At 48.3% G+C, this 23,728-nt stretch overlaps 1 protein-coding gene across 3 annotated transcripts; it reads right to left on the minus strand.

The window, feature by feature from the left end:
- Positions 1-581: 581 nt before the first annotated feature.
- On the minus strand, positions 582-11,991 carry AMER3 (APC membrane recruitment protein 3). 3 transcript variants are annotated; one of them, XM_084752274.1, is made up of 2 exons: positions 11,870-11,991; positions 582-4,831 (listed from the first exon to the last, which is right to left on the minus strand). In XM_084752274.1, the coding sequence occupies exon 2, from the start codon at positions 4,809-4,811 to the stop codon at positions 2,454-2,456; it is 2,358 nt and encodes a 785-aa protein (XP_084608400.1). In that variant the 5' UTR covers positions 4,812-4,831; positions 11,870-11,991; the 3' UTR covers positions 582-2,453. The 3 variants fall into 3 exon arrangements, with proteins under 3 accessions (XP_084608400.1, XP_084608399.1, XP_084608398.1); XM_084752273.1 differs by lacking the exon at positions 11,870-11,991 and adding an exon at positions 11,222-11,334; XM_084752272.1 differs by lacking the exon at positions 11,870-11,991 and adding an exon at positions 5,146-5,358.
- Positions 11,992-23,728: the final 11,737 nt, after the last annotated feature.

The following is a 23,728-nucleotide window of genomic DNA, read 5'->3' on the forward strand; positions in this document are numbered from 1 at the left end:
CCCAGAAGAAAAACCTCAGGGGTTCTGGGACTGTGTAAAGTAACCCCTACCTGGGACAGAACCACAGCCCTGGTTTCCTATCGCTCTGTTGCTGCAGCTCTGCAGACCACACTGGGTCTGGACCATGCTGGTTCTGTGATGTGTTGTGTTCTTGCATCTGGACAGTCTGACTTCATCACTTCAAGTTTCTCCATCGCAAGCCATCGTGAGTAAACACTGTCCTCTGCTGTGGGACAAGGTCTGGTTTTCAAGCTGACTCCAGGTGTGTGTGTGTGTGTGTGTGTGTGTGTGTGTGTGTGTGTGTGTGTGTGCAGACACTGAGTTTCAGGGATGCGCCTATGTCTGCTCCGTTGCCCAGTGTTTGGATTGTGGGTCCACAATGCCATCTAGACTTTATGTGGATACTGGTGATCTGGGCCCCGACCATCACATTTGTGTGGCAGGCACTCTACCCACTGAGCCACCTCGCCAGCCCCAGGTACCTGTTAAACGTCAGTACTATTGCTCTCCAGATGTGAGACCCAGAGTCACCAAGAAAGCAGAAAATAACACACAACATCTCGACACTACGTTCTTTCAAAATGTATTTACTGATCACTTTCTCTGTCGGTACAAAGGCTGTAACTAGGTTAGGGTGGCCTCATTACCGCGCTCTCAGCCTGCTTCCAGAAGACATGTTGTTGGCACCCTAGGGTGCTCAGGCACCTGTGGCCTGAAAGAAGAAAGGCTCTGGGAATGTCATCTGAGGGAAACCAGTGGAATGTTCCAGAACCCACTGTATAGCAAAAGTTTTGTAGTAAGGTATGGAGATGATCTGAACCCCACTATCTGCACACGCTACATGGGTGTGTCCACAAGAAGGTCACACAAGATGTGCCCAACTCCCCAGACCTAAAAATGAGCATAAGATTTACCCGAGACTTGTTGCAGGGGCCATGCAGAATGTTCTATTTGTTACTTACTCACTGGCAGGCTGTGATGTCATCATGATGTCACGATGGAGTCTGGGACCTAGAAGGAAGAGTTGTGGCTTCCCAGATGAAAAGCCTTGTGCCTCTTTGTGTCCAGGTCCACACGGCCACAACCTTGATGCCTGCTTTTAACCGACACATAGCCCTCATCTTGTACAGGGCAGCCTTAGAGAGCCGTTGATGCCAATGGCCGCAAGAGCCTGTCTAGTATCGGGCACTGAACACGTTCTACCAATGCGACTGCAGTACTTGCCTGGAACCCTTGTACCTCTGCACAGAAGCCCTATGTGAAGTGTGGCCTCTCCAGCAGCCTGCCTATTTATTGAATGATCCTATCGATGAATTTTACAGCAACTTGTTACATCCTCGCCCTCTGCTTGCCGCTGTGTCATTTTGGCTGAGGTAGAATCAAATCCTTTACGGTGAGGATGGGCCCTCTGCTTCCCTGCTCTCATGCTGGGTCAGAAGAGATGGCTACCCTTCCTGGAGACTGCAGCCACCAGGTCCTGTCATGATTCTCAACGCCTGCTGTGCCATGCGTGTTTTGCTTTGGGGGGTTAGGGGCGCTGAGCACAGCTCCATTCAGAGGGTTCCAGGGAGAAAGATGACAATGCCGACAATGCGAAAAGAGAAACTCCAAGGCAGAATGGCAGAGGTGGGGAAAACAATGCACTATTTCCCACCCAAGGCCTCTGAGAACAAGTTGAATGAAGCAATTACTTGCACAAAATGACCTATGACAGAACCTGGTGGTAATGACCAGGTAGGGTCTGGTTAGCCCCGGCAAAGCTCTGCTCGCGCACCATGCTGCCTGGCTCCAGACTCCTGTTGAGATAGAGCTGGTTCCTGTCATTCCAAAAGAGAAGTGCCGTGACACCGCTTGGCCAAGCTTGGATGAGGCTAAGTGGGTCCTTGTGAACTCAAGCCCCAGGAGATTTTCTGCCTCTTGAGCATTGGCCGTCATCCTTTTCATAAACCTCAAACAGATGAACCAGCTACCCCAATCTTCATTAACAACGTCAACTGCTTTCTGGCCATCGGCCTGTCCTGTGGCATGAGGGGCAGCTGAGCCTGTACCGCTTCCAGCAGCTTTCAGCCCTGGGCTCAGGCAAGGATTTCTTCTTTATCGCACCCCCAATCCCCCCACCACCCCACGTGCCTGAGCCCGGCCGTCTCTACCCTAAATACAATCCTCACACCAGGAAAGATAAAGATGAAGGCTCTGGTCCTTGGTTCTCCTGAACGAGGAGCTCCCGAAGAATATATAAGCCTGTGTTGTGGGTGAGCCACAGCTGGCTTGTAAGTCCCCCACTTCTGGTTAACAACAGGAAGTCCTTGTTGGGCCATGGGCGACATTTTGTGGCACATATGAAGAAGCAATTTACCACTGTTTACTGTCCCCTCCCCCCTCCCAAATAAGGGCCCAGGATTTCTGAGTGATAGCCACAGAAGCTTTACTGGGCATCAGGGGCCCTGAGTGGCTCAGGACCCCACTGAGCCCCTATGTGGTACCTGCTCTGGAGCCCTGGGGCTAAGTTGCTGCGGCTGACTGACCACGGAGGCACAGGCCTGGGTACCTGGCCTGGAAGGTTCCAACTTGAGCTGGCTGAGGTCCAGGAAAAGGTCTTGTGGGCTGATGGGGGAGGGGAGGCCACAGACAGCTGCTCCACTGGGCTTGCTGCTGGACGGTTTCTTTTGCACAGTGTTGGGATCCCAAGCCTGGGGCTTCCACAGGATCCCGCTGGCCCTATCCTGTCTGGGAGAATGGCCATCCGGATAGATTTGCAGGGCTGCCACATGGGCCACACAGCCTACAAGCATGGGCCCTGGATCGACATGCCCTGGTTTTAAGGCGCCGTGAGCATACCTCAGGCCCCCAGGTGTCCCGAGTTCCTTCTGAGAGCTGGGGCAGGTAGCAGGGTCTGCAGCTTTGCTTTTCCTGGAAAGGCCTGTTGTCATGGTAGCTGCAGAGGAGGAACGGCCTTCGGATAGGCTTTGTGTTCCTTCGCCTTGAAAGCCATCCTTAGATGGGGCATCAATATCCCTTGCAGACTCCCCCTGAGCCTTACGCTCTCTAACAAATGCGTCTTTGGTTCCTGGGTGTGCCCAGGGTTCTTGCCTGCTGGGTGGCGAGCATGCCATGGTCTTGCCCATGTCTAAGGCCTGGTTTTCCCTGCCTTGCAGGTTCACTGCTGGTCCCCGGAGGGCTTTATGGGGGTCAGGTGGGGCAGCCGGCTCCCTAAGGACAAGAGCAGGGGTAGGGGCAGGGGCAGCAGTAGGTGTGGGGGCAGGGGCAGGGGCAGGCGGGGTCCTACGCAGCCAGTTGACAATGCCCATGGTGATGGCAAGTTCTGTGTCACAGAGCTTCAGCAGGCATTCCTTGCCTTTCCACGTACTCTGTAAGAAGCCCTGGCTGAGCAAGTCTGGGCCTGGTGCTGGGGCCAGGTTCTCCTCGGCCCCCACGTGGAAGCTGCACATAGACAGTGGGGTGCCCAGGGCAGGCCCTGAAAGACTCTCAGACACACACAGGTCATCTTCCAGGACTGGACCAACAGGGGCCTCGCTGGGGTCGTAAAAGAGTTCATAGAGAGCATCTCCACTGTAGCTATCCCTGGGGAAAGTGGCTGCAGGTGTGCCTGGGGTCGCAGCTTCCTTTTTCTCTTCCTCAAGGCCAGGTGAGAAGGAATCATAGTAGCCTTCGTCACTCGTGGACACGGATTCCGGCTGTTCGCTTTTCGGGGTACCTGTGTCTATGGAGCTGGCTTTGGAGCCGCTGGGGGGACCCCTGCAAGGGAAGAGAGGTAGTTCAGCTAACCCAGGTGTGTCTAATTTGGGCTGGTCTGCGTCTGTCCCCTGGGGAGTCGTCAACCATGGTAAGGCACGCTGCTGTTGCTTCACGGAGCGATTTACACTGTCCCAGAACTTGGTGAAGTCTGATGCTTCGTTCTGGGTAGGCGATGCCAGCTGTTCCGTACTACCCTGGGAGGGGCCGCGGGGAGTCTTGCTGTCCAGAGCCTGGGGTGAGTGGGCTGGGTTCTCCGGGCCTTCTTTCAGCTCCACGGATGGCACAGAGCTCCCATCTGCGAAGATCTCCCCACAGCCCGTAAGTGAATCGAAGCTCTTGAGTGAGGCCACATCCTCACACAGAGTGCTGCAGAGGTCAAAGGGCGAGTCAGGTAGAAACTCACTGTCAGACAGGTCCTGACATAGGCTGTCCAGCCCCAGGCCCTCACCCACGGAGAGGAAGGGCTTGCCTTGCTGTGCCGCAGCACTCAGTGGGACCCCAGGGGATGGCAGGTTCTTCGCCTTCGCTGACAGCGAGGCCAAGTTCTCGGTCTTGCTTCTGCGGATGTGGAAGAGGTTGCGAAAGCACTTCTTGGACCTTTTCAGGGAAATCCTTTTTCTCGGGATGCTCTTAGCCACAGCTGGCACAAAGGGCATCTGCGGCACAAAGTGGCGGTAGTCGATCATACGCTGAGCCCCGGGGGTCTCTGGGAAACTTGCACTGCCCACCATCTGGCCTGTGGGGGCTGCTGCCTTCACAGCCCCTGGAACACTGTCATGGGTCTTGCTCTTCCGCACCAACTTGAAGGTGGTTCCACAGAGGGGCCCGGGACCCCCTTCCGGATCAGACAGTATCTCTTTGTTGGGGTACCGGCCATACCCTTGGGCACAGGGACTAGTCTGGGAGCTCTTCTCACCACAGGGTCTCTGCTGCCCTCCCGGTGAAGGCGACCAAGGGCCTGCCTCTTCCTTGGCTGGGCCCGGTGAGTCTGTGAGCCTCTCGTGGGAAATCTGCACGCTAGATTTGATGAAAGTCTTTCCTCTCCTCAGCTCCATGTTGTCAGTGCTCTTGCCAACTGTGGAAGAAAACAGAGGGCACTTGGTGTCTAGGATGCCTACTGTTTAAACGTCGGCGCGACTGGATTTAGAGCCGTGGAAATGCTTCTTTTGGTGTGTCTGTGAGGGATGGTTTTAGACTAGGTAAGTGGAGATGGGGAAGCCACACCCTGAATCTGGGGGACGTACCATGCCTGGGGCTGAGGACCCAGACTAAACAAAGAAGCAGACAACACGTTCTGGTTATTGAGTGTGGATACGGTGTGACCAGCAGCAGCTTCCTGCCCCTGCCAGCAGGCCTTCCCCACCATGATAAAGAGGAAGGGGACCCTACCCTGCCATACGGGCTCTGCTTTTACAGACAGCCGAGGCCCAGATCTGGTAAGTCCCACTCCTTCTGAAGGCGTATGGTAAGAACAAAACCGAGCCGTGGCTGGGGCCTGGAAATGGTTGCATGCCTGCATTTTCAAGTTGCCAAAACGCTCCCTGAACTCTCCAGTCAGTTCAGATTCCCGTTGCCAGGCCCAGTATTTCAACGATGCCACCTCTATCTGTTGTGTAGCCTCTATCTGTTGTGTTCAGTTTCCCAACTGAAGTTCTCTCTTCTGCGTGGGGGGGGGGGGGGGCAGGGCGGGTGCTCCTTAAGCCATAGGAGGCAAACAAAACCCAATGTGTCCTGAAATTTACAGAATTCGCAAGGTCTTCCTCACCATCTTCACCTTTCCCCTCCCCCACCCCCCAGGTTATATAAGCAGGTACAGCGCTGAGCAGCTGTGCTGCCTGCAAGTTGTGCAAATATTCTTGGAGTCACCGCCACTCCTGATAGCCACCCCTTACCTAAACTATTGTAAGTCACCCCCCAATGAACTCCCTGGTTCACCAAATTAGGTTACAGTGGAGTAAGCTAGTTAGTCTGTCCTTAGTGTGCTAACTGGGGTGAATATATGTTTGCTCAGATCTCCCCAAAAAAAGTCAGACAACACCCACCCTTACCACATCCTCAGGAGGAACATATCAGCCTTCTGAGTATATGGACTGGAGGCCTCAATTAAGTAGGCTGCCTCCCAGGCTTGAGGCAGTGGACCATCCATGGGAGGACCAGGCATCTGTACAGCGGCTCTCAACCAAGGGGAAGCCAAGAATCTCACGGGGTTTGCAAAGCGGAGGAGGAGAGAGCCTCATGGCACATGCCGCAGAGTATCATGGACCAGAAGGGCTGGCAGCTGTCACTGACAGATACTGCCTGGAGTCCATCAAGACTCTAGGGAAGATGCTACAGTCAGCACTGGGAGTCGGAGGGGCGTTTGGTGGCAAAGGTACTAGTGACTCCGTTGTTCCGTCGTAGCTGAGCCTTACCTGGCTGTATCCCGGGGTTCACTGAAGCATTACTTGGGTCGTCTGGTGAGCGGGTGGAAGCAGGGGCATTATGGAGGCTGGTGAGGCTGGCCTCACAGACTCAATGAGGAGAGAGGAATGGCAAGATGCTGACCAATGAGATTAAGGCTGGAGTAAGGGGGATGCTGTTCTGGAAGTGGAGTTATAGGGTCTCCCAAAGGGGGAAAAAAGTACCAGGATTCAGCAGCCACAGAAAAAGAGGGCAGGAGGGGAATCCTGACACTGAAGGCCAAGGGGCCTACACCAGGAGGTGGCTCAAGGGGGAAGAATGTGACATTTTCCCCTTAGGCTAGGTAAATGTGTAGAACCAGAGGACCCCAGCAAGAAATGGCAAAGCCAGCACATGGCCGGGAAACTTCTGAGCTCTTCCCCAACTCCAGCAGAAACTCTCTCTACCTCTGGCCTGAATGTCAGCTTCCATCAGTCAGCCTACAGATACTAAGGCTAACTCCGTTTACTCTCTGGGCCTGCTCTGTTGTCATCCTCTGCACTTGTTCACCCTAGCCCCAGCCCAGGGGTGAGGCGGGCTGCAGCAAGTTCAAGACCAGCGGATATTCAGCCCAGTGAACTGACCCCCAAAGATGCATCCTGCTTGCCTCCAGATAACAGCATGAAAGCCATCAACTGACACCATGGCTGGCCAGAGTCCCTGAAGTGCCCCTGTGTGCAGTTCCAAGTGGCCAGAGGGCCTGCCTCCGCTCTGTTGGCAAAGCCAGCATGACAGAAACTCATGGGCAAGCTGACTGGGCTCCTGCCACCTGCTTGCACCTGTGGGTAGCACTTCCTCCTCTCCAAGTGACATCTGGGACTTTTGGCTGGGGGACAAGACAAGAAGTCTGCATGCTCAGGAGAGCCACAGAGCCTAAGCTTGGCTCTCTTCCTACCTGGCTCCTATAGTGACGGAACACCAATTCTTGGGCACAGTACCTCATGTGCCATGGTAGCTTTTCAGCCCAATGGAAGATGGCATGGCACAGTGCCTCAGACCATGTTGGAAGATGGCAAATACCCAAGCCTTTCTCACTCCGAACCTGCAGATTTCTACTAAAAACATTCCACCCCACACATTCCTTTACAGGTCTGTCGGACGCAGATGCACGTGACAGAGGGCTTGCTGTGCAGGCTGTGGTATCAAGGGACTCAACCTGAGCATTGGTAACACCCAGCTAATCAAGCAGAAAGCTTGGCCTATAAGCTTATAAGGGATAAACTACTGCAGCCACCACTTTACAAAGTATAAATTGAGGGCATGGAGAAATGGCTTAGAGGTTAAGAGCACTTGCTGCTCTTTCAGGGGACCAGAGTTTGGTTCCTAGCACCCACACTAGAGAGGTCAAACTACCTCTATGTCCCAGCTCTGGTTGAGGGAGGAGGTATGACTTTCTCATCTGGCCTCTTCCAGCCTCTGCACATACTCCTACATGCGCATTGTTTGTTTGTTTGTTTGTTTGTTTTTACTTTCAGCTTCAGAAAGGCCAATAAGTCAACCCATTGGTGGTAAGCCTGGGACTTGAACTCATGAGCCAATGGCTCAAGCTCTCTACCTCCCTCCATTCAACCCCTCATCCCTTAGTAGGCTAGGCTGGCCTTGGTGTTGTCACGTCCCTGCCTCTGCAGTGCTAGGGTTATAGGTTGAACACTACCATATTCCACTAAAACTATCATTTGTCAGAAACCTACAAGTAGTAAGTGTGTTCTCATGAGGAATTCTGGAAAACCAAATGAAGGCAAAGCGTGCAGGCCACAAGCGTAACTGGTCCAACTTATCACTGAAAGCAGTGTGATTATAATGGAGAGATTCGTTATGAGTTATTTAGTTTACTCATGCTTTTCCATATTTGAGGGATGTATTTTAGTTACGGAATCTGGAAATAGTTTCATCGGGCCACAATAAAGATTATTTTACTGTATGTAAAATGTTGTACTTGTAAGAATTAAACTGATTGGACAGGGATATCTTTCGGAAAAGCTACCAATTTCCAGTTCTCAGAGTGGTCAACTGAGCTAAAAGTCAGGAAAAGGCAGATAGTTCATTCCATTCTAAACTTAGAGTGTGATCCTCCTAGTGAGATAGTACAAAGGATCGGACCCCATTATAGTGATACGGCCAAGACTGCTGAGTTTAATTGTCCCTCTTCATATGGTAAGAAAAGGTAGCAAACCCTTCATGACAGCACACTGGAGACATCAGTACTGGGCAGCGGCCTGTCACTTCAGTCAGTTTTCACATTAAAATGTTTCTTCCAGCTTGCCTCTTTGGAAATAGGTCCCGTTACTTTATCCAGCCTATCTCTTCAGAAATGTGAGCCTGCTGCCCGATGGGAGGCCAGCTGGGCAGTCACCTTCCACAACAGCTTTCAGAAGCAGAGAGAGATTTATATGAACGGCCAGATGCTAAACCAGCACTGCCTCAGAGCAGAGGCTAAATGTATCGAGGTTCTCAGTTTAAAAAAAAAAGCACACTCTGTTTTCTAGCCCTGTGGTTAGCAGCCTGTGAGTGGAAACAAGTCCTTCCCCCAGCACATGCTGCATCTCCATCTCTCCTTCCAAAGGATGTGAGTGGTACCTCCCTTGTGATCTGCAGAGCTTAGCCACCATGGATATTTTATTCTGGGGCTTGTATTACTCTAAAACAAGATTTAAAGGTTTTCAAAGCCCAGAGCTTCAACTGTAGCAGACAATTGTTTACAGAATTGTGTGTGTGTGTGTGAGAGAGAGAGAGAGAGAGAGAGAGAGAGAGAGAGAGAGAGAGTGTGTGTGTGTGTGAGAGAGAGAGAGAGAGAGAGAGAGAGAGAGAGAGAGAGTGTGTGTGTGTGTGTGTGTGTGTGTGTGTGTGTATGTTTGTGAGAAAGAGAGAGAGACAGAGACAGAGACAGAGAGGGGGATGGGGAGAGGGAGATGTTGGGAGTGGTATTTTGTGGGCATGGAGATCAGAGGTCAACTTCAGGTGTCATTACTCAAGAACCATTGACTTTGCTTTTGAAAATCTCTCACCGGCCCCCTGGAGTTTGCCGAGCAAGCTAGGATGACTGGACAGTGAACCCCAAGGATCCACCTGTGTCCCTAACTTTTGGGATTTCAAATGCATGCCACTGTGACTGGCTTTCTGTGTGGCTCCTGAAAACTGAACTTGGGTCATCACACTCAATAGAAATTGTAACAAAAATGTGTGTTACTCATTGTGTGTGTGTGTGTGTGTGTGTGTGTGTGTGTGTGTGTGTGTGTGAGAGAGAGAGAGAGAGAGAGAGAGAGAGAGAGAGAGAGAGAAGAGGACAGCCTGCAGCAGTCTGATTCCTCCTTTGACTGTGTGGGTCCCAGGAATCCAACTCAGGCCATCAGGCTTGGCAGCAAGTGCATTTAGCCCACTGAGTCAGTCATCTCAGAAGCAACCCCGCCCCCCATAGCAAGTTCTTTACGGACCAAGTTATCTCCCCAATCTCCATGGGAAGTCCTTAAGGCTAAGAGCTTCAACTCTAGTTGACAGTTAAACATGATGGTATTTATTTAGATGAATTACTTTATCTATCTGAAACACCTTGACCATATATTTCATTTGATAAAATTTCATGTTTTTCAGTCCTCTAAATAGGATGCTGCCCTGGAAATTTTAATTCTAAAAATGCAATTTGTCCCAATAATTTTCTAAGATGAGCCCCAACCACACTAAGCCTCTCATCTTGAAGATGAACCTTCACAGTCCATGAGATCAGAACCACGCAGCCTATTTATTTAACCAGCTCCGTTTTCAGGGATGTGATGTTTAAATGAAAATCTAAGACACCAGAAGACACTTCCAAATGATACAGGAAGCATATTCTAGACAGGGGGCATACCCTGCAAAAGGCCCTGTGGACAAGGAAAGAGACATTTAAATGTCTAAAAGTGGATGCAGTGATCAGGGTAGCAAGCTGTGGGGACAGGCCAGGAGACCAGTCAGTCAGGATGCCATGCCTGGCCTAAGGTCCCAGGAAGAAGCTTTGAGAAGCTACAGGTGAAAATGGAAAATTGGGACAGGAGAGAAGGCCAAGAGGAGGGTGGGTTAGAAACTACACCAGAAGCCAGCAGAAAGGCGACTCAGGGATGTTTATGTCCCCTGCTGATGCACAGCAGGACAAGAATTCACTACAAAATGGACATTCCTGAAGAGACCCCTCTAGTCTTTAATTTTTTTTTTCCGTGTAATGACTAATTTTAGATCAGCTATCTAGGTTTTTCTTTCCCTCTTGGAAAAGTAATCCTGTGCTGGCTGGTGTGTGTGTGTGTGTGTGTGTGTGTGTGTGTGTGTGTGTAAATTAAAATAAATCCTCAAGTGACTACATGGCCAGGAGTTTTGGCGTTTGAAATACCTTTCCCATGTCTACCCCACCCCCACCCCTCCCCCCACCCCTCCCCCCACCCGCACCCCATACCCCAGCAAGTGACAGCAGGCAGTGAACTATGTAGGGTTTAAAGAAGAGCAGGCCTAGATGAGGTCCCTTGTGCAGCGACTTCACCGGGGTAGAATGGGGTAGTGGAGGCTAGGGGGCAGTGGTTTGTCTCTGTGGCAATATGCCTTGTTGCTGCTGTGGCGAAGGACCAAGTGAGATGGAAAAGCTCTCGTGTTCTGGGGTGGGGGCAGGGTGGGTAATAAAACAGAAATAGAATCTGCGGCGAGATCCACCCACTTCCACACTGGGGAGACAATGGGCCCTTTGGGTGGAGGTCCTGGCTCTTCCGAGGGAGCCCCTGCCAAGTGGACAGACGGACCACTACAATCTTACTCCCTAGCCCTTCGTCCGCAGTGATGGGGTTTCTTCCTTTCCCTAACCCAAGCCTAACCCAGTCACCGCGCTCAGCCCCCAGGCCCCACGCATCCTCTCTGGGCTCCGCGGAGTGGAGGGAGTGCCCATCTTGGGCCCCTCCACTGAGCCACCCATGGCAGAAAGCGCGCTCAAACATTCCCGGGTACCCCCAGCTCCCGAGGAGGACCAGCGAGGCAGGAACCGACGCAGCCTCTCGGGGCCTCAGCCACTTACCGCTGGGGCTGGGAAGTGTCGCAGGGCGCGGCTGCGCCTGAGCCAGGCAGCGAGTGCGCGCCCGAGCCTTTCGTCAGCACCACGGCCAGCTCCAGGCTCCGCGCTGCCGTTGGGGGCGGGCCTCCGGGCACCCGCGCGCACTGCCAACCCGGGCTCCCCCGTGCTAGGGAGGGCGGGGACCGGAGGATGCTGGCGACCAGCAGAGAAGTGCGAGGGGACTCAGCCGCCACTGCGCCGCCGCCACCCAGAATCGCTCAGCTTGCTGGCTTTGTTCCTGTTTCTAGCTCTTTCTGCCCACCTATCTGCTCCCATAATGCTGTGGGTTTTGCATTCCTAAAGCCCTGTGGTCCCCAATCCGGAGGGAAAGGGGGTGGGGTGGGGTGGCGTCTGGATATACCCGGAGACTACAGGTGTGGGTGCCCCGCCCCCCTGCACCCCGGAGGTCCAGGGCCCACTGACTTCAGGTCTCTCCAAAAGACGATGTCACACGCAGCCTGTCTAACAGTTCTACTCAAGATTCAGGATTCTAAGGCTTGGAAGAAAGGCAACCTGAGTGTATTACAGAATCGTTCTTACGTCTCCTTAGAGCTGATTACATACGATCATATGATCAAGAATAAAAGAAGCGTTTCCCTTCCCCGCTCTTACTGTGCGGTCTGCAGTCTTGAAGATGAAAGCAGAGGGGACGTGAGGAGCCCCTCCCGCCGAACTGAGCACAGGGGTCAGCAGGCTGGGTCCATATCCGGAGCTGAGTTGGCAGGCGGGGGAATAAAAGGTGAAGAAACTCCGCTACGGTTTCGGTGGTCTTGTGGCCCGTCCCGGAGAAGCCAAGGGTGGGGAGCACAGTCGCTTCTGTTTACGAAAGGCTGATTTCAACAGGGGGCTAGCCGCAGCCGCAGCCCTGAGTGAGCACAGGCGGAAGAGCAGTTAGGGCTAAACTGAGGACCAGGGAATAAGAGGACCTCCCTGCCCCGTGACTGACAAGGGCCACGCCTTTCCTTGATCCAGAAGGCTCCCTTTTGGTCCTATATCCGAAAACCTCAGCACTAGTCTGCAGTCACACTCAGCTGAAACTTCTCTATAATTAGTTGACAGAATTGAGAGAGACTCCCTGAGGACCCCCCCACTTCCGGAAGAGCTGCACAGTTGAACCTTCTTTCTACCCAGTGACTGACTTAGCGACACACACCTCCCATGCCTTCGCGTGGATGTGCACACACGAGCATGAGTTGCATATGGGTTGAGTGTCGTCCTCAACGACTCTACATTGTCGGGTCAGGGTCTCTCGCTGAACGCTGGCTGGTCTCATTGATCAGGGATCACCCTTTTGCCCAATACGCCAACTGCCCAGCCCCCCAAACTTCCTCCACCCACCCCACCCTGCTCACACACACACACACACACACACACACACACACACACACACACACACACACACACAACCATGGGGTTACAGACCTGCACTGTAGCCCTTGGATTTTATGTGAGTGCTGGAGATTCAAACTCAGAACCTCACGTTTGTGTGGCAGGCACTTTAACAGCTATATTTGTACTGTGTCATAACTATGTCTTCTCTTTTCTTTTCTGGCACTAGTTCTCTGGCCATTACTGGCCATGCCATACTCCTTTCAGATCTCCCACACCGTGAGACCAAAGGAGCCAGATGTCTATGGTGCTGTTTGGGCCAGCTGCATTAGTGGAGTTTCGGAGTCTGCAGCCATGAGAAGTCCCACATCTAAGGGGTCTTGGGGAAGAAGGAATGGGACGCCATACTGCTGAGGAAGGCTGGCAGAGTTGGGACTGTCTGTCAAAAGCACACTTCAGTAGTCCCAATTTGTAGTGGACGGCTGGGCGAGGAGAAGGAACGTAACACCTGGAGTGGGCCTGGAGAGAGGCGTTCTAGTCCCTGTAAGAGACCCACCCGGAAAGGTGACCTCTCCAATCCCAAATGACTTAGGGTTAGGGACACTGGCAGATGGTGTGGCTTGTTGCTACAAGTGGCTTCTTTTATTATAATTTAAACTTTTCCATCATATTTTAAACAACACACAAATTTTTATTCTTTTTTTTTTGTTCATGTGTGCGCAGATACACGTGTGCATGCAGGACAATGTGCATGAATACGGGTGTGCATAGAAGGCCAGAGGTCAACGGGTGTCATTTCTCAGATGCTATTCACCTTAATTTTGAGAGGGAGTCTCACTAAAACCTAGGGCTGACAGATTCACTTAGGTTAGCTGGCCAGCGAGCAGCAAGGATCCATCTGCCTCCAACACACCAGCACTAGGATAGCAAGTCAGCTCCTCCTAACACACACTTTCATATGCACACACTTATGCACACTTGTGCACACTCGTGCACACTCATGCACACATGCACATTCATGCACTCATGCACACACTCATGCACATGCATATATATGTACACACTCATATGCACATGCTCATACACACTCATGCACACGTATGCTCACACACATGCACACACATGCACATGTATACACATTCACACACACACACTTGACTTTTTATGTCAGAGCTTGGAACTAAACTCAGGTCCTCATGCTTGTCTGTAGGTATTTTATTGACTGAGCCTTTTTAATTTTAATTTTAAAATCTAACTGGTTCCTTAATCACAAAAGCTAAATGAGTAAATCCTTAAACAAAAAGTGAAGTGAAAAATATATATTAGTTCATATGAATGAGAAACCATACAAGACTACTGTAAAAAAAAAATCTGTCTCCATTTTCCTTGATGCCTTGATAAGATTTTTAATTTTTGTTTACTGTTCGGTCCACGTGTGTTTTTTTCTAGATAACATGTTTTGATGTCATTGAAATACCTATTTTTTATTTAATTTGCACTAAAGTATTATAAATAAACTTTGATATTACACACAAAAATGTTTCAATCTGTATTTCAAAACAGTATTTTTATACTAACAATAGCCCTAGTATCATCTGTTTTCAAAAATCCGCACAGTCAAAGGGGGAATCAGGTTAACTAGCAATTAGCAAAATATAAGTAAATTAGCAATAATAATTGACACAATGGGCTAACTCTTTCTCAGTGTAATAATGCTGTTTTTGAAATCTGTTCATACAAAGACATAAAGAAGCACAGGAAAACACTAACAATTCAAACATCAACTAAAGATTGGAACTTTGTTTAGTAATGAACTGAGAAGACAGAAAACATTGAAAACTAAGTTCTGATCATTAATTGAAATTCCACTTGTTAATGCTTTCCCATGGTCTTTGGTATGAAGTGAGAGCCACACTTGTCTGTAGTGGGTATAAGGATATATTTTAAAGTGCAATTAGGAATTGTGTGGATCTAGTAAAGTAGGGGTGGTAAGTTCTCCTTTAAGGTCCATAACTTCACTGGCTCCAAGTTTCCAGTACCAGGCATGATTTCCCATCTGTTGAGAGGGCCTTAAGTACAGTTAGTCAGCTGGTGGTTGCCCCCAAGATATGGGAGCCACTATTGCACCTTGAGGGACATCTTGCCACGCTGGCCATAGCTGTTGTTAGTAGGAGTCGTGGCTGGGTAGTATCATTGGTTGCTTCTCTCCCTTGGTCGTTTGCATAGCACCTTCTGGTACTAACTTAGGAAGGAGGCTTTTTCAAATCTTTTGAGTGCTGTGTTGAAGTATGGGGTGTCTTCCTCAATAGAAACTTACTGGCAACCTCTGGGAGCTGACCGAGGGCAACAGCAACAGCCCATGTTGTGTTGGGCATCACTTGGACTCCCTTGACCAATAACTTGAAAGGAATTCTCATATCTGGTCCTTAGGTTTTTGTTAGTCTATGGTTCTTGTGGGGAGCATTGTCAGCCCAAGGGGGAATAACTTCATTTAAGAAAAGAAAAAAAATCAATAAAAGAATTCCTAATGATATTCCTATATACTCATATACTGGTGTCCAGCCCAGTCAACACTAGAGAGGCTTCCAGCTAACAGTGGAAGCGGGGGTGCCTCCAACTCTTTCATGTTCTTGGGACTCTTTTCCTCCTACTGAGTTGCCATGCCCAGTCTTGATAGAAAGGTTTATGCTTAGGTTTTTATATCTCATTGTGATGTCCAGTTAATACCCCTGAGAGGCCTGCTCTTTCCTGAAGGAAAACTGGGCGAGGGGTGGATCTCGGGGAGAAGGGACATGGGAGGGAGCAGGGATGGGGAGGGGTGGAGGGAGGTGAAACTGTGGTTGAGATGTATTGAAAACAAACAAAAAACAAATAATAGCATTAAACATAGTATCTATCTACACTCAAAACACACAAATGCAAATGCACACACATGTATATGTATTGTATGTAATTTTATGTAAATATAAAATTATATGATTCTTTAGGGCTTTTTCAAACATCCTGAGTGTTTGCCTCTCCTCTCTCCCTAAACAGCACTAACACACTCCATCAGGAAACTCTGCATTAATTCGTTTGGTCTGGTCACTCTTTGCATGTGTATTTGTGCCATATGCATGTACAGGTGTGTGTGTTTGCATATGTGTGAAGGTCCAAGATTGATTTCAGAGGCCTTCAACCATCTTCTCCACTGTGTACACTGAAGGTCTTTTGCTAAACCAGGAGCCGTTTCGGTTAGGTTTGCTAACCAGCTTGCTCTGGGAGCACCTACTTCAGCCTCCATACTGGAATTACAGGTAACCACTCCCGCCTAAGTAGGTTCTTTATATATTTTAGATTTTTATGCTCAATATTACAATTTAGTTGATTGCACCCATCAAGGTGCAAAAGTTGATTTTCGTGAGCCTCAAGTTATTTCCTTTATCATTTAGCACCTTACTTTTGGTGTCACATCAGAGGAACCATTGCAATCCAACCTCAGGAACATTTCCTACCGTTTCCCTGTGAGAGTCTCGTGGTGTTGCCTCTTTACTTTTAGATCATTCGTGCATTGTGGGAGGCGAATGGATGGCTTCATTCTGATACACGGGGAAATCTAATTTTCTTACCACCGTGTGTCAAAAGCACTGTCCTCTCCCTATTGAGTGGACATGCCCTCCCGGTGAAAAATCATATATAGAAGGGTTTATTTCTGGCTTGCTTACTCTGTTTTGTTGATCTGGGTATCTGCCATTTTGCCGACACTACATTGTTGATTACTGGAGTTTTGCCCCAGTCTAATTTGAAAAATATACAAATATTTTTATTTTAAAACTTCATGTCTTGGCTTAGCTTTATTTTTTTATCAGCTTTATTGGTTTTCTTATATTTTTCATCCTGATTAATAGTCACACCATTAGTAATACTGGAATTAAAACTCAGTGATAGAGTACTTACCTGGGAAACTGGGTTTTATTAGGGCTAGTTACCCTAATAACTAGGTAAGGGATTACTTAACAGAGATAGTAAAATAGAATAACCTTTAGAACACACAAAAACTGCAACTTCCATCCCCTTCTGCCCTAGTTAGGCATCTACTGCCGTGTAAATTCCATGACCCAAAACAACTTAGGAAGAAAAAGGCTTCTTTCAATTTATAGTTGTAGTCCATCATAAAGGGAAATCAGGAGAGGAACTCAAGGCAGAAACCTGGATGCTGAAACTTAAGCAAAGGCCATGGAGGAACATTGTTTATTGTCTTGTTTTCATGGCTTGCTCAAATTGCATACATGTGTGTGTATGTATACATATATACATATATATTCAAGGACCACTCAAATGCACATGTACACACACCTATTACACCCATGTAAGCATACAAATAAATAAAACCTATATCACTTCCACAAACACACATTGAAAGAAAGAAAGAAAGAAAGAAAGAAAGAAAGAAAGAAAGAAAGAAAGAAAGGAAAGAAGCCGGGAGGTGGTGGCACACACCTTTAATGCCAGCCTTGGGAGGTAGAGGCAGGTAGATCCCTGTGAGTTAGGGGCCAGCCTGGTCTACAATGTGAGCCCAGGATAGCCAAGGCTACACAGAGAAACCCTGTCTTGAAAAACCAAAAAAAAAAAAGAAAGAAAGAAAGAAAGGAAGGAAGGAAGGAAGAAAAAAGAAAGAAAAGTTGTAATGAGTCTTCCTGGGCATTAGCTTCCCGCCAGTCCTTTCCTGACTCCTTCAGTGCTGTGGTGTCTTAGTTACACTTCTATCACCATAACTAAGGCAACTTGGTTTGGTTTTTTTGTTTTTGTTTTTGTTTTTGTTTTACCAATTTGTGATGTTTTCTATGTTTTACTAAAATTCAAGCATTAGTTGTCATATAATTCACTCTGGGAAGCTTCACTTATCTGTCTTTACATCCATCACCTTTTTAGAATAAAACTATCTCTTTTTGCTCTTCTTTTTGTAGTACTGGGGCTGGAAACCAGGGCCTTGGGAACGGCCAGGCAAGTGTTGCACCCCTGCTGCCTTGTGTCCTTTTGATTGGTCATGTTGCTAAGACAAAAAAAAATTAATGTTACATACTTTTTGCTGTGTGTCTGCCTTAAAGTCTTCATGGTCTGCTTCTCCTGTCTACTTTTTTTACTTCATGGTGAGTTTTGTGCTTTTTTTGTTAAAAAACAAAACAAAAAAAAATGTCTGTAGAAAGCATCAGAATTGATTTCTTGCACATTTTCCAGGGGCTCTGCCAAGCTGGGATTGTGTGTGTGTGTGTGTGTGTGTGTGTGTGTGTGTGTGTGTGTGTGTGTGTGTGATGACAGGTGTTTGTGTGGGTATGGGTGCGTGTCTGTGCACTTATTTTTTGAGACATGGTCCCTCATTTAGCCAGGGGCTCATTGGCTTGGCTACATTAGGCAACAAGCTCCAGTGATGTACCGTCTGCATATACATCCTGTAGTTACAGAATGCACTGCCTCTGCTGCCTCGTCTTACGTCACCACCCACAGGACCTCCAAACCACTCACACACAGCTGAGAAGCCTCGGCCTTCAGCTCTTAAATGCTCCACATTCACTTGCTTTAGCGGTGACACACACACACACCACGGCAGATGTCCTGTGTCTATATAGAGGTCTTGAAGAAAGGTGGGATGCGTGGGGTGAGGACACTGGTCTATTTCCATCGCCTCCTCCACGTCTTCACTCCAATAGCAAAGTGCTCATCCAGGTTGCAGAGCAGCTTTATAGACAAACGTATTTCCCATCTATTCAAAACGTCAGATCAGCAGTCTCTGGACGCTCCAGTTCTTTCCTTGGTGACTCTGTTAAAAAGTCTTCGTGCTCTTCAGGTGGAAGGTTGACAGCAGAGGTAGCAGAGTAGGCAACAACATCTTCAGTTGCAGCAGAAGCAGGTAAGGCAATAGGGTCACGGACTGATTGACTCTGCATTGGCCGCACACTGTACACATGCTCTCCCTGGGGTCTGGCAGCTGGTGTGTGGGTGGAGTGACAGGCCGACAATGCTTTCTTTTCCAACCAAGATATGTGCTGGGCTTAGCAGGTTATTTTTATTGCTAGTTCCCAGCTGCCTGTATGTATTAGCTCCCCAGGCCTAGAACAAGCTAGAATTAAAGTTAGGATAAATGATTTGGTCCACACACAGAGTTGCCACTATCACTGGGGTCAGCCAGTTGCAATTGAAACAGTTTCTCAAGCCAATTGGCCCAGTTAGAATGTAGCCATACACCTCACCATTGTCCAGAATAGCCATAAATGACATGTGGCCATAGGCAATGCCAACCATCCTCTTCCTATGTAACTGGCTTGTAACTCTTGAAGGAGTTGGCCGATTGGCTGTAGATCCTGATCCCACCTGGCTATAGTCATTTCAGCCACAATCAAGTGCCTCTCCATCAACTGCTAGAGAAATTTAACAATGGGACAAGCTAACTCAGCCACCAGCTTGATCAAGAGAGTGGTACATCATGGATGGGAGCAATGCCTTACTGGATGGTACCACTCCCCAGCTAGCCGTACGTGTTATGACCACTTCCTTTCCAATGCTTAGAAGACATGGAGGCCATGTCTGTGGCTGAGCCTTTTGGTCTTGTTTCTAGTTTCCTGAGCACCAGTGCACTCTGGCTATCTCCAGTTCTTAGACAGTTATCACAGCTCAGTCCAAACACAAAGACCTCACCGCTGTCAAGGACACTGCTCACCTCCTTAGCGGAGCTGCAAGGACACATGCTTTCCTAGTAGACAGTTTACTGGGGCAAGAACAGAGAGAAGAATGGCCACTTTCCTACAATCACCTTGACCCTGGCTTCAGGCAGTTCCTCCAAATAGGCTGATATCTGCTTTCATTAAATGGACCACTCACTTTCCCCAGTGTCCAATCCTTCCTCAGCCTTCAAAACTTTCTCTCTGTTTCCAAGGGGAACCCAGACAATAGAGGCAGACTCTAGCCTCCAAGGGATGGTGGCAGAGTAGAGGCCTGCCTCATCTCATGCTTCTACACTAAATAAAATTTCCATTTTTTAACATTGTGATTTTAAAAAAAATAACTTGCTGGATTTATAGTTGAAATGTTCGTAAAAAGCTTATGTGTTAAGGGCATGATCTCAAGTCTCTGGCATTGTCGGAAGGTGGTACAACCTTTATGGGGGGATGGAGAGGCAGGGTCTACCCGGGAGGAGGTTAGGTCATTCAGGATGTACCCTGGAAAGAGATGGGTACACATCATCTCTTTGCTTCCTACCTAGCACAGAATAAGCACACTTACCAGCAGTGCAGGGTTCAGGTCAGCAGCATTGCTTCACACTGCTGCATGACTGCTTCACACCACTGCATGACTGTTTCACACTGCAGCATGACTGCTTTATTCTAATGCATGATTGCTTTATGCTAATGCATGACTGTTTCACATTGGTATAGGACTGTTTCACATTGATGCATGACTGCTTCACACTGCTGTGTATCTGCTTCACACTGCTTCATGACTGCTTCACACTGCTACATAACTGCTTCACACTGCTACACAACTGCTTCACACTGATGGATGACTGTTTCACACTAATTCACAACTGCTTCCCATTGCTGCATGACTGCTTTATGCTAATGCATGACTGTTTCACATTGATACATAACCACTTGACGCTAATACATGACTACTTCACACCGCTGTATGTCTGCTTCACACTGCTGCATGACAGCTTCACACTGCTGCATGACTGCTTCACACTAATGCATGCAGCAGTCTGAGGAGTCCAGAGGCCTCTACTCAGATAAAGCAAAGTCTTTGACTTCCTTGCAGGATGGGATCTCAAGGTAAGCCATTGTGAAGCAGAAATGGACTTTATTGAAGGGAATTATAACATGGGCTAAAGTTTGGGAAGTTAATAGAGAAGTTAACATACCTGAGAACACAGGGAAAGGCTTCTCAAGGGAGAGCCACACTTCATTGTCTCCATAATAGCCGTAGAACATGGGTGGGTTTTGAAGCTATTATCTAAGAGTTACTGAAGACTTTCAGTGAGATGAAAAGACAGCTCCTGGGCTGGAGAGATGGCTCAGAGGTTAAGGGCACTGGCTGCTCTTCCAGAGGTCTTGAGTTCAATTCCCAGCAACTACATGGTGGCTCACAGCCATCTGTAATGAGATCTGGTGCCCTCTTGTGGTGTGCAGGTGTACATGCAGGCAGAGCACTGTATACATAGATAATAAATAAATAAGTCTTTAAAAAAAAAAAGAAAAAAAAAGAAAAGAAAAGAAAAGACGGCTCCTGTGGTGCTGAGACAGGGCTACAGTTGGTAAGGTCAAGCCTAGATCAGGGATGGAGGAAGTTATGATATCTCCACTGTAAACAAAAACTCATAGTTCTGTTTGCAAGATTCCCAGAAAACATTCAGGAAAGGAAAAAGGCCCTAGCCTAGATTATATATGTGCAGTCTGCAAGCCTGGCTTATTCCCATTTTTAACATTTTCATTTGAAAATGTTCTTAGGGCTGGAGAGATGGCTCAGCGGTTAGGAGCACTGCCTGCTCTTCCAGAGGTCCTGAGTTCAATTCCCAGCAACCACATGGTGGCTCACAACCATCTATAATGTAATCTGATACGCTCTTCTGCAGATAATGCGCTCATATTCAATAAATAAAATCTTTTTTAAAAAAAGAAAGAAAATGTTCTTATACTTTAAAAATCCTTTCCATGTCATCAACATGTATAGACAATGTTAATAATATTGATTTTCTATTGGCTGTGGGGCTTCACCCAGACTCTAGCACAAGGAACCCCATTTCCCCTCTCTGTCTCCACAAGCTTCCCTTATTTATAGCCTGCCCCACACCCACACAAATACACCCTGACCCAGCGGCCCAAAGCAACAGGCCGCGTGACCATGGCCTGAAATTCTTGAAGCTATGTTGTCAAAATAAAGCTTTGCTTTCTTCAGTGTTTTGTCACAGCGATAGAACGCTGAGTGCCCTGTGAAATATTTTCTGTGCACAAGGCTCAGCATCCCTGCTCTCGTCCCCCGCTGTCCCTTTCCATTCCCTACGTGGTGGATGCCCCTTGTTACCTTGGGACATAGCTCTCTCTTTAACACATCTGCACAGTTATAGCTTCACTCAAGTAACCCTTCTAAAGTGTCCCTTGACCCTCGAGACCCCGGTTCCCTCCACTCGTCCCTTTTATAACATTAACCCACACTTTATCTTCATTGCTCCTCGTATGACTCACTCCTAGCTTTACTGTCAGCACCTGTCCGGTGAAGGCAGGATTGACTCAATCCCGCTATGCAGCCGGTACATCCAAGTGCCTGCCTTAGAGAGGTCAGTGTCAGACTAAAGCTTGACATGGCTGGTTCTCAAGACCAGCGGATTTAAACAAACAATGGCAAGTTCGGCCTGGAGGCATGGCTCAATAGTAGAGGCCCCTGGCTAATCTTGGAAGACCCGGGTTCAATTCCCAGCACCCACACGGCAGCTCACAATAGTCTGTAACTCCAACTGGGATAGATGTGAGGACATCCTATTGTGACTCTAGGTGAGAGAAGTATGAGAGAATGGGGAAATAGAAGGATCCAGAGGGTTCTAGAAACCTACAAGAAGAATATCATGATGAGCGGATCTGGGCCCAGGGGTTCTGCTCAACCTACTGCACCAACCAAGGACAATACATGCAGTAAACATTGAACCCCTACTCAGATCTAGCCAATGGACAAGACATTATCCACAGTTGTGTGGAGGGTGGGGACTGACTCTGACGTGAACTCTGGTGCCCCATATTTGACCATTTCCCCTGGGTGGGGAGGCCTGGTGGCCCTCAGAGAAAGAATAAGCAGGCTACCAAGATGAGACTTGATAGGCTATGATCATATACTGGGGGAGGAGGTCCACCTCAGTCACAGACATAGGGGAGGGGAATAGGGTGAAAGCGGGAGGGAGGGAGGAACAGGAGGATACAAGGGATGGGATAACAATTGAGATGTAATCTGAATAAATTAATTAAATAAATTTTAAAAAATAGTCTGTAACTCCAGTGCCAGGGGGTCCAAGATACCCCCTTTGTACCTTCTTTGTACCTTCATGGGCACCAGGAACACACATGATGCACTTAAATATATTCAGGCAACACACTCATACATAAAATAATAATACATCTTTTTTTAAAAAAAAAAGACATCAGAAGAAAATACTAATAAGAGGCTGTTTTTGAACAGAGTCTGAGAAAGAGGACACTAGTCCTGGAGGGATGTCTCTGATGTTAAGAGTGCTTCTGTTTTTCCATGGAACCTGAGTTCAGTTCCCAGCACCCATGTTGGTGGTTGCCTGGAGCTCCAGCTCCAAGGGACCCCACATTTTCTTCTGGTCTCTGTGGTCACTAGCACACTCGTGCACATATCCGCATACATACACATAGTTTTTTGGGGTTTTGTTTGTTTGTTTGTTTGTTTGTTTGTTTGTTTTTAAGAAAGACCTGATCCTTCCCATGGGTCACATTGGCTCTGGCAGGCAGGCAGGAGGCACACAGCCTAACTACAGCAAAACAAGACCAAACTCAGTACTTGCGTGCATGGACTGATACCTAAAGGGCCGGTGGGCTGCAGGAGACCTGGAAGCAGAAGTTACAATCCATCTATTGGTCCAGATTCAGAGAGGAGGGGTGCTCCTCCAAAGCCACATGCCAAACTCTCTGGGAGTGTTAAGAGGCGTGATGCCATGCTTTGCTGGACTGGTCCAGAGACGTGGCAGACCTGTGAGGCCTGGGCACCTTTAGGATCTGCAGATTTTCTGTGCCTGCTAAAGAATGTTCGGATGTTGACTTCACCTATCGAAAAAAAATTAATATTTCCAGGATATTTCCCTCCCCATATCCTACTCACACATCTCTAGACCCTCCAATCACTGAGCTCCTTTGGGTGGGACCACGCTAGGATTTCCTGTTGGTCCCTAAGCCACTCCAGACATTCTGACTTCAAATACCACCAACATGGAATACATGACTAGCGTAAGGACAACAAAGCGTGTCTCTTTTCTGAGAGACCCACACTTACATCTCACTTCCTTGCTTGTTTTCTTTCTTTATCTTAGCCCTCTTGGTTAAAATTAAATAATTAAAATTAAAATTATGAACTAAAATCTCATGTTCATAAACTCCAACTTGGCTT

The sequence above is a fragment of the Acomys minous genome, assembly GCF_964271855.1.
Source record: "Acomys minous genome assembly, chromosome: 13".
Lineage (NCBI taxonomy): Eukaryota > Metazoa > Chordata > Mammalia > Rodentia > Muridae > Acomys > Acomys minous.

What these genes read in the sequence shown, in the direction of transcription:
- AMER3 (XM_084752272.1), bottom strand. Translation starts at nt 5,275, where the DNA reads ATGCAGGCATGCAACCATTTCCAGGCCCCAGCCACGGCTCGGTTTTGT. An exon ending in AGCAGAGCCCGTATGGCAGG is followed by an intron (nt 4,832 to 5,145) that starts GTAGGGTCCCCT and finishes TTTCTTCCACAG; the next exon opens with TTGGCAAGAGCACTGACAAC.